The 13,515-nt window shown below is 43.3% G+C and overlaps 1 protein-coding gene across 3 annotated transcripts in view; it reads left to right on the forward strand.

Moving 5' to 3' along the window:
- The window catches only part of LOC138489318 (zinc finger protein 436-like), a 79,196-nt gene that overhangs the window by 14,588 nt on the left and 51,093 nt on the right, over positions 1–13,515 (forward strand). The window contains exon 2 of one of the 3 annotated variants that reach the window (XM_069617017.1): positions 9,209–11,011. The exons of the other annotated variants lie outside the window; for them this stretch is intronic. Coding sequence (XP_069473118.1) covers positions 9,209–10,090 — 882 coding nt within the window. The 3' untranslated portion in view covers positions 10,091–11,011. Of the gene's footprint in view, positions 1–9,208; positions 11,012–13,515 lie in introns of those variants that run through there. 3 annotated transcript variants of the gene reach the window in all.

Raw genomic sequence — 13,515 nt, forward strand, 5'->3', positions numbered from 1 at the left:
AATGTCTTTCACGAAATACTTTCCTTAGATTGACAAAGCAAATGTCTTTTCTATAGAACACTTTTGTCAGGATGGCAAAGCAAATGTGTCTTTTTAACTTCAACAACTGCTTCAAATGGGAAAAAAGTGTTTCTTTCACATAACTGTCCAAAAATATGATCTACTCTCCTGCCAGGAATTTCTCAACTGAATCTCTAGGTAGGAATTGCCCCTTTCTGGTTCACACAGATCCCCTGGTGTACTCTCCTGCCCCCAGGTATCTTTCCAAAAAGGTCTCACTGCCTAATATGTAGCCTCCACCAGGTCTTTGCCAATGTTCACTTTTCTATAAAGTATAACACAGTGGTACTTGTTCACTGTTTATACCTTGTTGACACCAGGTATCACTTGTTCCAACTTCCCCCCTATTCAGAGCCCACATATGGGGGTTTGTTCAAGTTATGTTTGTCAACTTTCTTCTTGGTGTCTTTTTGCTTTGGCAATGCTTGTTCCAAGTTTACTCAAGCTGACATCTCATGTAAGGATAATTGGACAACCTTTGCACTTATATTTCTTCTTTAGTGTCTTTAGCTTATTGCAATGCAGGTTCCATATTTCCCCAAACTGACATCTAAAATGTCCCATTTTGCCGTTGTCCTTCAATTCTACTTGGTCGTTATTCAAAAGGACTCCCCAAGTATTTGTTAACTTGATGGCATGTCCCGGGGTCCCCAACTCCTCTGGTTCGACTCACTGGTGTAACGTGCAGCTGCAGCAAAGAGTTTTCGTCGGGCAAGCTTCCCAAGCTAGGCAGAGTCTCTCTCGGTTCCTGCATCGCTTTTCACTCCTTCACTGATGGAACCATTGCACCTCAAATGACTTCTCCCTTCTAGCAGTCCCTTTAGAGCACCCGCTTAAACTTCACCAGAGTTCCTCTCCTCCAGTACGCGTCACCTTCAGCTGTAAGCATCTTCTTCTTCCTGCCTCTGTCTTTGTGTTCGCTTTCTGCTCTGTGCTCTCTGCAGCTTTCCTCTCCCTTTCCTTCTCCTTCTCTCCTTCCTTGTAGGTGATTTTCAGGTTTAAATGTCCTGTGCAGATGATTGTGAACCTAACAACTAGACGGCATGTTGTACTGAGCATCACATGCATTCCATATTGATCCTTGCTCCTTCTTCGTCGCAGTACTTGAGGCTTCCTGGGACTTGGAGTCCCAAGGATTTTTAGACGATTGTAAGCTACACTGTTGGATACTCTTGTAACCATTATAAACATTAGGGGGCTGATAATTGGAATTTTTGCGCCAAAAAACGGGGATTTGTGCACCATTCTGCCCGCAAATACCCATTTGTTGAACAGGGATTTGCGGGCAGAATGGCGCACAAATCCCTGTTTTTCGGCGCACAAATTTCATGAATCAGCCCCTAGATGTTAAATGTGTTTTAGAGGTGTTATGAACTTCTGAAGCGTAAATGGAGTTCTGTTTCGAAAGGTTAACAAAAAGGGGGTTTCAGGGTTTTACCATTGAAGAGTTCTGAATAATGGCAACATGCCATCAGAGATTCTGGCATTAGAGTTTCGTCTTCACTGGAAATGGACGAATACCGCATCTCCTGCGAGAGTCTCCACCACCCCCTGACAGCCATTTCCTCCCATGTGATCCACTCCCAGGATACCGCCCCCAGGGTCTGGATCAGGTAGCGGCTGTTTTTCCCTGGCCACATGGGAGGCGACCTTAGGCTGGGGATCACTGATGACTCCATAGGATTCATCACAGGTGTCATTGCTAAATTTGGACAGTTTCTGGTATATTTTGAGAGGGCAACCAATGTCGCTAGTGATTAGGGTGGTTTCCTTTCTAAACATTTATGGAATTGAATGAATGGAATTATCTGACGCATTGGTATTTTATATTGCATTTTTAGGGAGGGGTTTACTGAAGGTTTAAAGTGTTTTTGAGTGTTTAATGTGAAGTATTATGAAAATGTGTGATGTGTTTATATCATTATTTTTTAAACATTGTTTTTCTAAAGTGTTTTTGTATAAGGATTGTAATAAGCCTATGTACAATAAAAATTAATGTACAAAAAAAACAGCAACAATCACCATCCCATTCCCAAGGGCTCACTTTGATGGCATAGTGATCTACAGCAGTAGTTCCCATCAAGCGTTCTCAGGGGCTTACTAAGATGACAGGGATCTACAGCGGTAGTCGCCATCAAGCATTCTCAGGGACTTACTTAGATGGCATAGCGATCTACAGCAGTATGTATGTATGTCCGCTTACATAGCGCCGGCAGCCCGCAGGCATCAGGGTGCTTTAACAAACACAAAACAACAGTTATACAGACAGCAATAACATAATGGCTAAGCTATAACACTACTGGTTCTATATTCCATTTCGCAGACTGTCACCGAATGGAAGAATCATAAATCACCTGAACAAGTAAGTTTTCAGGTTTTTTCTGAATTTTAAGTGATTTTCTTCCAATCTGAGATCCTGAGGACGTCTGTTCCACTGTTGTGGTGCCAGCACTTCAAAAGATCAACCCAGGCCCATTTTCAGCTTGTGTTTAGGCGCTATGAGCAACCCTTTGCCTTCTGATCTTAACTGTCTCTGTGGAATGTACCTTTCCAGGCGGGTTTTTAGATAGTGAGGAGCTTTGCCGAAAAGGCACTTATGAACAAGTGTCATGGCCTTAAACTTTATCCTCTTCTCAACCCTAAGCCAGTGTAACGATCGTCTAGCTGAGGTAATATGCTCACTTCTTCCTAGTTTCTTCACTATCCTCACAGCGTCATTTTCTATGACTTGACATCCTCCTAACTCTTTTGCAGTTGCACCCTTAAGAAGAGCAATACCATAATCCAGTCTTGATAGCACAATAGCCCTAGCTATTGTGGCTATATTGTTTTCCTCTAGGTATGGGCTGATGGCCTTCATAAGACACAGATAATAAGCTGTGTTTTTTTGCATGTAATTAACCTGTGCTTCAGCATTAACCGAGGAGTTAACCATCATTCCCAAGGTTTTAACCTGGTTGGATACCTGGATTTTGGCTTCATTAATCTTAAAGATCTCATACTCGTTCCCCAGTTTAATAAGTGTACGACAGGACCCAAACAGCATAAGTTCTGTTTTAGTGTCATTGAGACACATCCAGTTTCTCTGCATCCATTCATTGATTTTACTATGAACTGTTGCAATCATCTCACTATCCTCAAGGTAGGATCCCTTTAGTTCAATGACAAGCTGCGTATCATCTGCATAGTTAGTAAAAAAATAGTGCGGCTTTCACCAAGATGTCGCACAGACTTTGCATATAGATGTTAAATAACATAGGTGAGAGACTCGCACCTTGAGGGACTCCGAATAAAATTGCAACGGGGTCTGAAAAATTATTCCCCCAATACACTTTAGCTTGGCGGTCTGTAAGAAAAGAAACTAACCACTCCAAAGCTACCTCGGAACAGCCCACATTGTCTCTCAGTGCCTCTACTAATAATTGATGATCTACGAGATCAAAAGCGGCATTGAGATCCAACGGCATCAATATCCCTATTTTTCCTTTATCTATCAGTCCCAACATGTGATTTTGGAGGTCTCGCATCGCTGTCTCAGTACTGTGGGAAGCCCTAAAACCCGATTGTTGTTGATGTAAAAAGTTCTGTTTTTCAACGTATTCTTGTAATTGCAATGTGGCAATTCTGTCCATTATTTTGAGTATAAAATTCGAGTTAGTTATAGAGCGAAGATTACCTGGGCCTTAGGATCCAAACCCACTTTTTTTTTACCAGAGGTGTAATGGTAACTTTTTTTATTTCTTTTGGTACTATACCCTCCTTAAAAGAGGCATTGACAATTCTCAGTAGAATAAGTGCAAACAGTTCCTTATTTTCAAGTATAATATTAGCAGGTAACATGTTTTCAGCGCATGACGTGGGTTTCATTTGACCCAAAACTTCCACTAATTCTGCTACAATGATAGAGGTGAAATTAAAATTCTCCAAACAACTATCGTTATTGCCATTCTGCATCCATGCTTCCTGGCTCAATGTTTTCCTGGCATTAATTATATTTTGTCTTGCTCTTGCTATTTTAGCTGCAAAAGCATCTTGGACTGAGCCGCAATCTTCCTTGGATGGTAAAAATGGAGGAGTAACAGGTATCAACCATTCTGAGGTGCTTATTTGGATGACACAGTGATCTACAGTGGTAGTCCCCACCAAGCATTCTCAGGGGCTTCCTTAGAGAACGTAGTGATCTACAGCAGTAGTTACCATCAAACCTTCTAAGGGGGTTACTTAGATGGCGTACTGATCTATAGCAATAGCCAGCATCAAACATTCTCAGGGGCTTACTTAAATGACATAGTGATTGACAGCAGGAGCTTGCATCAAGCATTCTCAGGAGCTTACTTAAATGACATAGTGATTGACAGCAGTAGCTGGCATCAAGCATTCACAGGGGTTTACTTCGATGACAAAGGGATACACAACTGCAGTTGCCATCAATCATTTGGTGATCACTTGAAACATATATATCCTGTGGCCCAGAATCTCTGGAAAGGCCAGGTTTACCACTAATCCAACAAAACTCACAGTACTTTAGCATCCATTAAGTAACTGGGTTTCCAAATCTGCAAAGGACTTTACAGTCTCAGGGGAGCAAAGTCAATTGGCAAGAAGGCCTCCTGTATCTTCAGCCCCAAACCTACTGGTGACCCCCAGGAGTTGAGCACATCAGATTCCATTCTCGGTGCATAGCATGTGCAGACTTCTATCATAGTGTTTATACATTTAAATGGCAAACATTTTCGTGGTCTCTTCTCATCCGCTGGCAACTGCTCAGAGTTCCACAAACACAATGTGGGGAATGGGGCACTCACTCTGTCGCCATACAGGCTGCCACTCCCTGGAACTCTAACACAATATCTCAGGAATACTGGTGATGCTTTATGTTTCAGGGCATCTCTTCAAATCCCCCTTTTCCCCAAATATGCCCTTACACGTTAGACCTTTATAGGGCAAATACTGTAAATAACATAAATGACTGAACTCATACAAGTACTCTTGGCATGTTAATGAGGAAAATAATTTCTAGAATAGAGATATGACATGGGAGACAGCAGATACGTATAAATGTCTTCAGCAGTTTTATGGATTTCTCCCCATAACCTTCACCATGCCCCACCTATCCCAAAGCCATCTGTCATCGATTGCGGTGCACGTCAGAACAGGAATTCAGCAGCAGGAGGAAAAATAGACTGCTAAGGCAGGCTGTCCACAGGAGGATGAGACATGAATCTCACTATCCATGTGCTGGCCTCCTCTGTGGCCCACCTGAGGAGGCCCCTACACCATCAGATGTGGAAGGTGTCCCTGCTACTCCCTTCCTTGTTAGCCACTCTGATTCCATTGCCTATGGCTGTGGAACAGCAGCAATGCCGTGTGTGCCTCCCGCTGCCTCTGCTCTTCTTCCTGTTCCCTGCCTGCTTCCTTGGTCCTGGGGCGGGGCTGGAGGCTGGAGTATGGAACGCGCAGGGTGGCAGTTCTGCAGCGTACCTCTCCTTTCCATCCCTACTTGCCTTCCCAGTGTCAGCAGGACACCCTCCCTTAGCTGCAGGGATCCTGGATAGGGCATCATCATAAATCCCTAATGGCGTGCAGGAAGGGCACATGAAGATACCGAGTGACTAAGGCCGCAATAATCCCCTTTAGAATGACATCACCACGCCCATGTGTTTCCTGCCAAAGTGCTTGTTCTTTTTTATTGCATCCTAGCAGAGTTTGGTTGATGATGTCACCTGGGTTTGTTGTCATTGGCAATTCTTGGGCATACATATTGATAAGGCTTGCGCAATAAGGTTTGCTATGCTCAGCATTTTTGGATGTTTAGGGGCACTGGGCAATAGACACCCAGCCATCATGTTTGGAATGCTCTGGTTTTATCCAGCTCCCACATTAAGGCTCTCGTTTGGGGCAGATGTGCGTCAGAGGGTGGTGAACCTGTGTCCCTCACTGAGGAGGAAAAGAGCGGATAACGATGTGAGGGCTGTTCTGAACCGGAAGTATTACATCACATGGTGTTGGAGAATCTTAGAAGTAGATGCCAGACTACGTCCAAAGAAGAAGGGGATCCATTGTTTCGGGAAGTGGGTATTGTTCCGCAGGAAGGCCTGCAGAAATGGAGGCTTCGAGCATCTGGTGGGGCACAAAAGGGTGCGGGTTGGGTTGGCTGCGTGCATGGGGTCTGAACGAGATTCTGTCCATTCTCTTGCAAGAGATAGAATAAAACCTTGCCTGTTCATCACCTAAACCTTGACCCCACTGGTCCCATGCCTGGTTAATACCTGTCTCACTGTCAATGGCCTCAGGGATGTCTCTTCTTCACTCTCGCTGCACAGAGGGGAAGCTCATGGAACCTTTGGAAAGGAACCAGTTGGTAACTTGTGAAAACACTACATCTACAAAACATTGTCTCAAGCCACAGCAAAAACCAACAACACTTGACACAATAGGATAAGAGCAATTTCACTTTAAAGGATGAATTAATTTACTGATGACTACTCTCCCTAAATTCCTATTCGTGTGCCAAAATGTACAGATTTCTGCCACTACATTCATTCAAGATTACATATTTAAAGTGAAACATCACAAGATTTATTTAGACTTTCAACAAGGTCAGAAAAGCCTAGAAACACTAAGTACACCAAGGTTAAGAGGGGCTGGCCATGGCCATGCTGGCAGAAATACTACTGGGAGGACCGCGGAAGGCAGGTGGAGATGCCCATTAATCTGCTGGCTGAACCAGGTGCACCCACTCAATGAGCTAAATGTGACCAGTCCCAAAGGGGAGGAAAGAATTTGCAGATGGAAGTTTATTTTGTAATTTAAAAAGCAGTCCGTCTTGCAGCATTGTCAATATATATGCTTTTTAAAGACCCTCCAAAATTCAGGACCAATAAAAGATTAATTGTTCCAGATGCCAAGAAAAAGGAATATTTTCACCTGTACTCGTAGTGTGTAAATGGACGACAAGTCTCTGTAACTATCGTCTTAAAAATATCTTGGGGAAATATTAGCAAAGTAATGGAACCTACCCTGAGTACTCAATATTTGGCAATAAGCGCGGAAGAGACATCCACGAGCATTGTTGCATAAACCATGTAAATATTGGCAAAGCATTGGAAAACAGGGAGGATTGCTGGACTAACTTCCTGACCATATGACGCTGGAAGGGATCGGGGTTTGTCGAGGCTGTAAATTGTGAGCTTGTCTGGGATCCTGGGGCTGGATATCCATTGAAATTATTGGAGAAACTGGTAAGATCCGACCGACATGGAACAGGGAATCGAGATTCCAAGCAGGACATGGATCCGGTTCAGTGGAAGCGGTCTCTTTACATTTTATTTGATTTGGTAGCATGGAGGGGGTTCGGACTGAGACATCAATTATTAAATAAGAAATGTTTTTGGAAATAAGAGAGGTGTAAAAGGCGATCTCCTCTTCTGTGTAAGGGGGGAGCTTGTCTTGATTTTAACAGTCATGCTTTATCTACTTTCCCACCATTTGATGCAACTATCCGGTGCTTTGCGCTTTGAGAACCTTAGCAGTACTTTTGCAGCACTTGTCATCTATCGGCCGACACACGATGCACCCTTTGCTATGATGCTGCCCTTCTATCTCAGCGAGTAGCCTGAGTAGAATTAATCTCTTTTCCCCCAATCATGTTTTCATTGAACCCCCATCATTGCTAAAAGAATAACTTGATGCCCAGAGCTTGCTGGCCCCTCCCATCTGATACACATTGCATCACCCTCACTATAACCATATTTCATATTCCCTTTCATCCCGCATGCCACTTTCCCTTAGATTTGATACCTAAATAAACACTTGAACCAGCAGTCTTGAAATATTTACTCAGGTTTTATGATTTGAACTTGGGTTTGCATGATGCGTACTATTTAACATAAGTGATGCAGAGGGGAGAGCACGTTCTCTTTAACATGAGTGATGGCAGAGGGGAGACCACGCATTCAGTACACCATTCTCCCACAACAGAATCACTAATAGTTTTGTGGTGAATGGCTTCCATTAAAAACCATCTACAACTATTTCCTTTCCCAAATGTCTTATCCTCCTGCTGTGACATTACGGCAGAGGAGTATGGAATTCATAAACAGCTACAGTAACATCACAGGAGGGGAAACTCGCCGTTTACTCAACCTCCCCTGGGTCTCCTATGACTCGAGGGATACACCCCGGCCAAATCCCTTACAGTGTAAGAGCTGTGATTCTGTCTGCTTCTGGCAGCTGTGGCTCCTGAGACTTCAAAGTCCACTCTGTCTTTAGCGTCATAGGAAACACAGATCTTACAATCTATTAGACTTGCGACTCCCACACTGCCAGGGAGCCGCATCAATAGGGAGGTAGTGTTGATGATGAGGGAGCAGGGAGTACAGCTGTTATTCATGGAGATGACTTGCTTTATTTTGCATGTTGTGTATAGTTCCCTCATGACTTGCCACTCTACTCCATGCAATGCTGGTTAATAGGGACGTTGCAGGAGTGTACAAATATTACATTGGGGCCACATCTCTCAACTGCAGGATAATTCAATGTGTGGGTTCAGAGACAGCTCACGTTTTGCTCTCATTATTTTTATGTCATTTATTTGCATTTTTTAAAGCGCTCGCACAGCCCGGGGGCATCGAGACGCTGTTACAGAATTGTTTGTTGTTGTCTTAGTTGGATATTGATAACACGCTTAAATACCCAGAGGTTTCTAAGCGCGGACCCGGGGATCGAACATGTGTTGATTCGTGTTGTCTTGCTTCCAAGGCGAGCACGTTGCCACTCGGCTATCCTCCCAGGGATGGGGCAGGAGGGGCACATTCGACTACCCAACTGCTGAAACTTTCACATATAAATCGGGCAGTATTCTCCCAGCAAGTATATTTTGTCCATATCTCTCTCCTGGTTGGTGAGGGCTCTGGAGGAGCTACATTTATATATTTATTAAGGATTGTACTCTACTAAGGTTTCAGACCCCTGATTTTCACTCTTAAAATGTATCTGAGGCAGGACACTAATGGCTTCATTGTGGCTCACCCAGTGAGTTTGTGAGTGGGGAGTAAAGTTATAATTAATGGCTGTGCCCTGAGTCTATTGATAGTTGGGCTGTTTGATGATATAAAATAATATGTGGAACCTATGCTTCTTTCAACAGAGAGTAAGCAGCCATGAGATACGTGTTCTGGAGAAGGTCCACGAGTGCATGGAATGTGATGAGCACTTTAATCGGGAATCACAGCTGAGAATACATAAGAGATCCCACATGGGTGAAAGACCGTTCAAGTGTACAGAGTGTGAGAAAAGCTACACTCAGAGCTCACATCTGCATCAGCATCAGACGAGACATATGAGAGAGAAGCCCTATAAATGCACAGAGTGCAAGAAAAGCTTCAAGGACCCCTCAACTCTGATCAGGCATCTTAGGATCCATACTGGGGAAAAGCCCTATGGGTGCACGGAATGTGGTAAGCGCTTCAATCGGGCATCAATCCTCATGTCTCACCAGAGATCCCACAATGGAGAAAAACCGTACCAGTGTATAGAGTGTGAGAAAAGGTTCAGTTCCATCTCAAATCTGTACAGACATCAGAAGAGCCATACAGGTGAGCGACCATACCAGTGTACGAAGTGTGAGATAAGCTTCACTCAGAGCTCACATCTAAATCAGCATCAGAAGAGCCATACTGGGGAGCGACCATACCAGTGTATGGAGTGTGAGAAAAGCTACACCAAGAGAGGACATCTGTACGAACATCAGAAGAAACATACTGGGGAACGACCATACCAGTGTATAGAGTGTGAAAAAAGCTTTACTAGTAGGACATGTTTGTACAAGCATCAGAGAATCCATAAAGGGGTGAAGCCCTATGAATGCACTGAATGCAAGAAATGCTTTAGGGATGCCTCATCCCTGAGCAGACATCTAAGGATCCATACTGGGGAGAAGCCCTTTGGGTGTATGGAATGTGGAAAACACTTTACACGGGCATCAACTCTGATGTCTCACCACAGATCCCACACTGGCGAGAAACCATAGCAGTGTATGGAGTGTGGGAAAAGCTTCAGCCACAGCTCAAATCTGCACAGGCATCAGAAGAGCATACTGTGGGGGGGACGTGTGGATGCACAGAGTGTCTAAGCTCCTCAATATGCTATCAATTCTGAGGCAATATTAGGACCACACGCAAAGTGTTCAACCAAGGGTGGTTGCAACAGTGCTGAGCCTTCATAAATCAACACCACTATTGTGCTATGTCTTTGTGAAGAGGATTACTGTCTCCCAAAAGCAGGAAGCAAAAAAGAACCAGCTCTAAAAGAAACTGATTTGCTCCACCTTCTTGTGCTATACATTACCCCATTATGCCCTGATTTTAGGTTCTTTCTCACTTTCGAATACATGAAAACATGCCTTGAACTGGGAACTACTAACACCAGGAGAAAAATAAAAATAATGCAAAAGAAAAATGAAGAACATAAACCTACAAAAAAGGCAAGAAGAGAGGGAGCACAAGTGCAGTGAAAGATGTCAAGAACTACTGAAAAAAATGCTGATGAGCAATTAGCACGAGTGGCAACGAAAATGGAAACTGAAGCTTAAATGAGATTCATACAGGAAAACACGCTGACGTCACATTTAACCTTTTCCATGGCCCAGAAAAATAGAAAATCAGGTGCTGACAATTCTGCCATTCTCATGTCAGTAAATAGATAGCTATGAATGTATAATATACTCATGAAAGTAAAGACCGAGATGAGGACCAAGGCCCTCACTATGCGTTTTGCAATAAATAGTGACATTACATACTGCAGTCCTTTTGAGTCTGCAGAAGGTATTTTTAGGGCCCGGGACCCAATGAAACTATACTGCATCTTATTATTGATAGTTGTGCTGTTGCTTGCGCTACACCTTTACATTAGAAACAATCTTTCAAATAAAGTTTCACGCTTTGTGAGTGCACATGCATAGTCCTTTTATTCTTGAACTCTGTGACAGAGATCACAGAGATGAACAATCCCCAAACTACCAAAGACAAACACTATTAAAAAATGTATACGATCCTGGGCATCTAGCAATTCGAAGTAAAATTAGAAAATAAATTTGTGATGAGAAAGACTGTCGGGTTGACAGTGTCTACACCTTTCAGACAAAATTTGACGAGGTTATAAGAAAATTCAGAGAGAGCACTGCCGTCACATCTTCAGGCAGCTCAGATGTTTACTCTGATGCGGACACAAGCCCCAATACAGAAGAATCCACATCAGGGGCCGAGACAGGATATACACCGGGACAGAGTTTTTTTTAGGGCAAATCAGAAGAAACGGTACTCAACATAGCACCAAACGAGTAAGGTTTCAGCTTCCGACAACACAACGTATTATAACATGGGGCACCACGTATTGGGCAGGAGGGGGGAGGAGGAAACGTGGATGGGGCAGGGGGACAAACAGTTCAAGAAAAGGTAGCAGGCGCTCCTCTCCAGAAGGAACATGGCATGATAACCAGTTCTGAGATGAGTTTGCTGCACATGCTTTTTGCTCACTGTACCTTTCACAGATGGGAAATACCCATTTGCATATCAGTCTTTGTCACGCCCACATGGGCAGTCCAGCACTGAAATGCTAGGGCAATTACTCTCTGAACAAGAGTACCAACAACAACCCCATACACGTGTTTCAGCCTTGTTGGGCCTCATCAGTGAGGTGAAGCTGCGCCTCTCTGAGCACAGTGAGCAGGGAGTCCACGTCTGGTTACCCCCCAGGTAACTCAGGATGGCCAACCCCAAGGGGAAAAATAGGCATCCTTACACGGTCCGGGTCGCAGAAACAATCAGGGATTTCACCACATCTCTCATTTGCACCCACTATAGGGACCGACTACACAGATTTCCAGATTGACATATTTAAATTCATCAGGAAACTCAAACTCAAAAACGTTTTGCTACATAAGTGTTGGATCCCGTAAGTCAACTGACGATAGGGGATATCGAGAATACACATCTACTGATGACATTGGAAATGGAATCCAGTGTTTCTCAAACATACATCTGTAAGGACTTAGATGTACCAACACAACACTTGCCAATTGAGGAACTTCAATCCAAGTCTAGATTCATGCCTCAGCTCTCAAATGAAAGTTTGATCAAAACCTTTCATCAAATACTCACAAAGGACATTGATGCCCTTTGGACACAAGGGAATCTGGAACAGAAGAAAAGGCAACTTCAGCAAAGAGGAGACTCAAGCGGGTAAGGGAGGAAACGTACTGGTTATGAACACTAGAGACTATCTAAGTATGGGCATGGCACACCTCGGTAACCCTGGGTGGTATAAGCAGTTGCCAAACAACCTAACCAAAGAAGTGGTTCACACGTCAATCGCTAATACAGGACTGGTAACGCACGGACAATGAGAAAAGATTCCTTAACATCAACAACCCAACCATACCAACAATATATTTCTTACCAAAAATACATAGACTATGATAGACTCCCAAAGTTGAGAACTATAATGAGTGGAATAGCATGGGCCACAGAGGGACTATCCAAATACATTGATAATATGATCAATGAACATGTATTGACTCCACCATCGTATATCAAGGGCAGCACACAAATTCTGTCTGATATAGAGTGGCAGGGGGGTTATTAACTTGCAACAGTGGACGTAACAGTGCTCTAGACTTCAATTAGTCATGACTTGGCAGTAAGAGCCATTGATCGCACATATCAGGGTTTCTCACCATCTTACAGACAGCATGTCCAAATGTTGAAGGACCTTCTCAAATTCATACTAGAGAATTTGTTTCTTTTTGGAGGGACCTACTATGCCCAGCTACAAGGGGTAGTCATGGGGGCCAAGTACGCACCTTCACTTGCAAACCTATTCATGGCAGATTATGAAGTCACATGCATTATGCAATAACAGATTCACTCGTAAGATAGAAATTTGGAGACAGTATATCAATGATATTCTTATAGTTTGGCATGGGGACACACAAGAATTTGCAGAGTTCACTGACTATTTGAATAATAACCATTTTTTTGCATTAAACTAACAAGTCCCAGATTGATTTTCTTAACCTACACACATATATATATATATATATCGAAAGGCGAGATACAGACTAACACATTTTGCAACAAAACCGAAGTCAATTCCATTTTACATGCAGACAGCTGTCATTGAAAGGTTACTATCAATAATATTCCCATGCAGGAGTTTTATAGAGCACGACGCAACTGCAGTAAGGAGAGGGACTTTACTAAAGAATGCAAGGCATAAAATAAGCATTGTTGAATAGCAATTTGCTGTGCAATACTGTAGGTTTGCTAATCAAATGAACACTTGTGTAGCAAAGGTAGCCATTTAAGTTGCCCTCTTCAATGAAAGCAAAGCTCACCCTGCATTCCTCTCTTGCCGTCAGTGCTCTCTTCACCATCTTTTCTCTGTTCACTTCAAGTG

The sequence above is a fragment of the Ambystoma mexicanum genome, chromosome 9, assembly GCF_040938575.1.
Source record: "Ambystoma mexicanum isolate Mex_15411 chromosome 9, UKY_AmexF1_1, whole genome shotgun sequence".
In the NCBI taxonomy this organism is placed as follows: Eukaryota; Metazoa; Chordata; class Amphibia; order Caudata; family Ambystomatidae; genus Ambystoma; species Ambystoma mexicanum.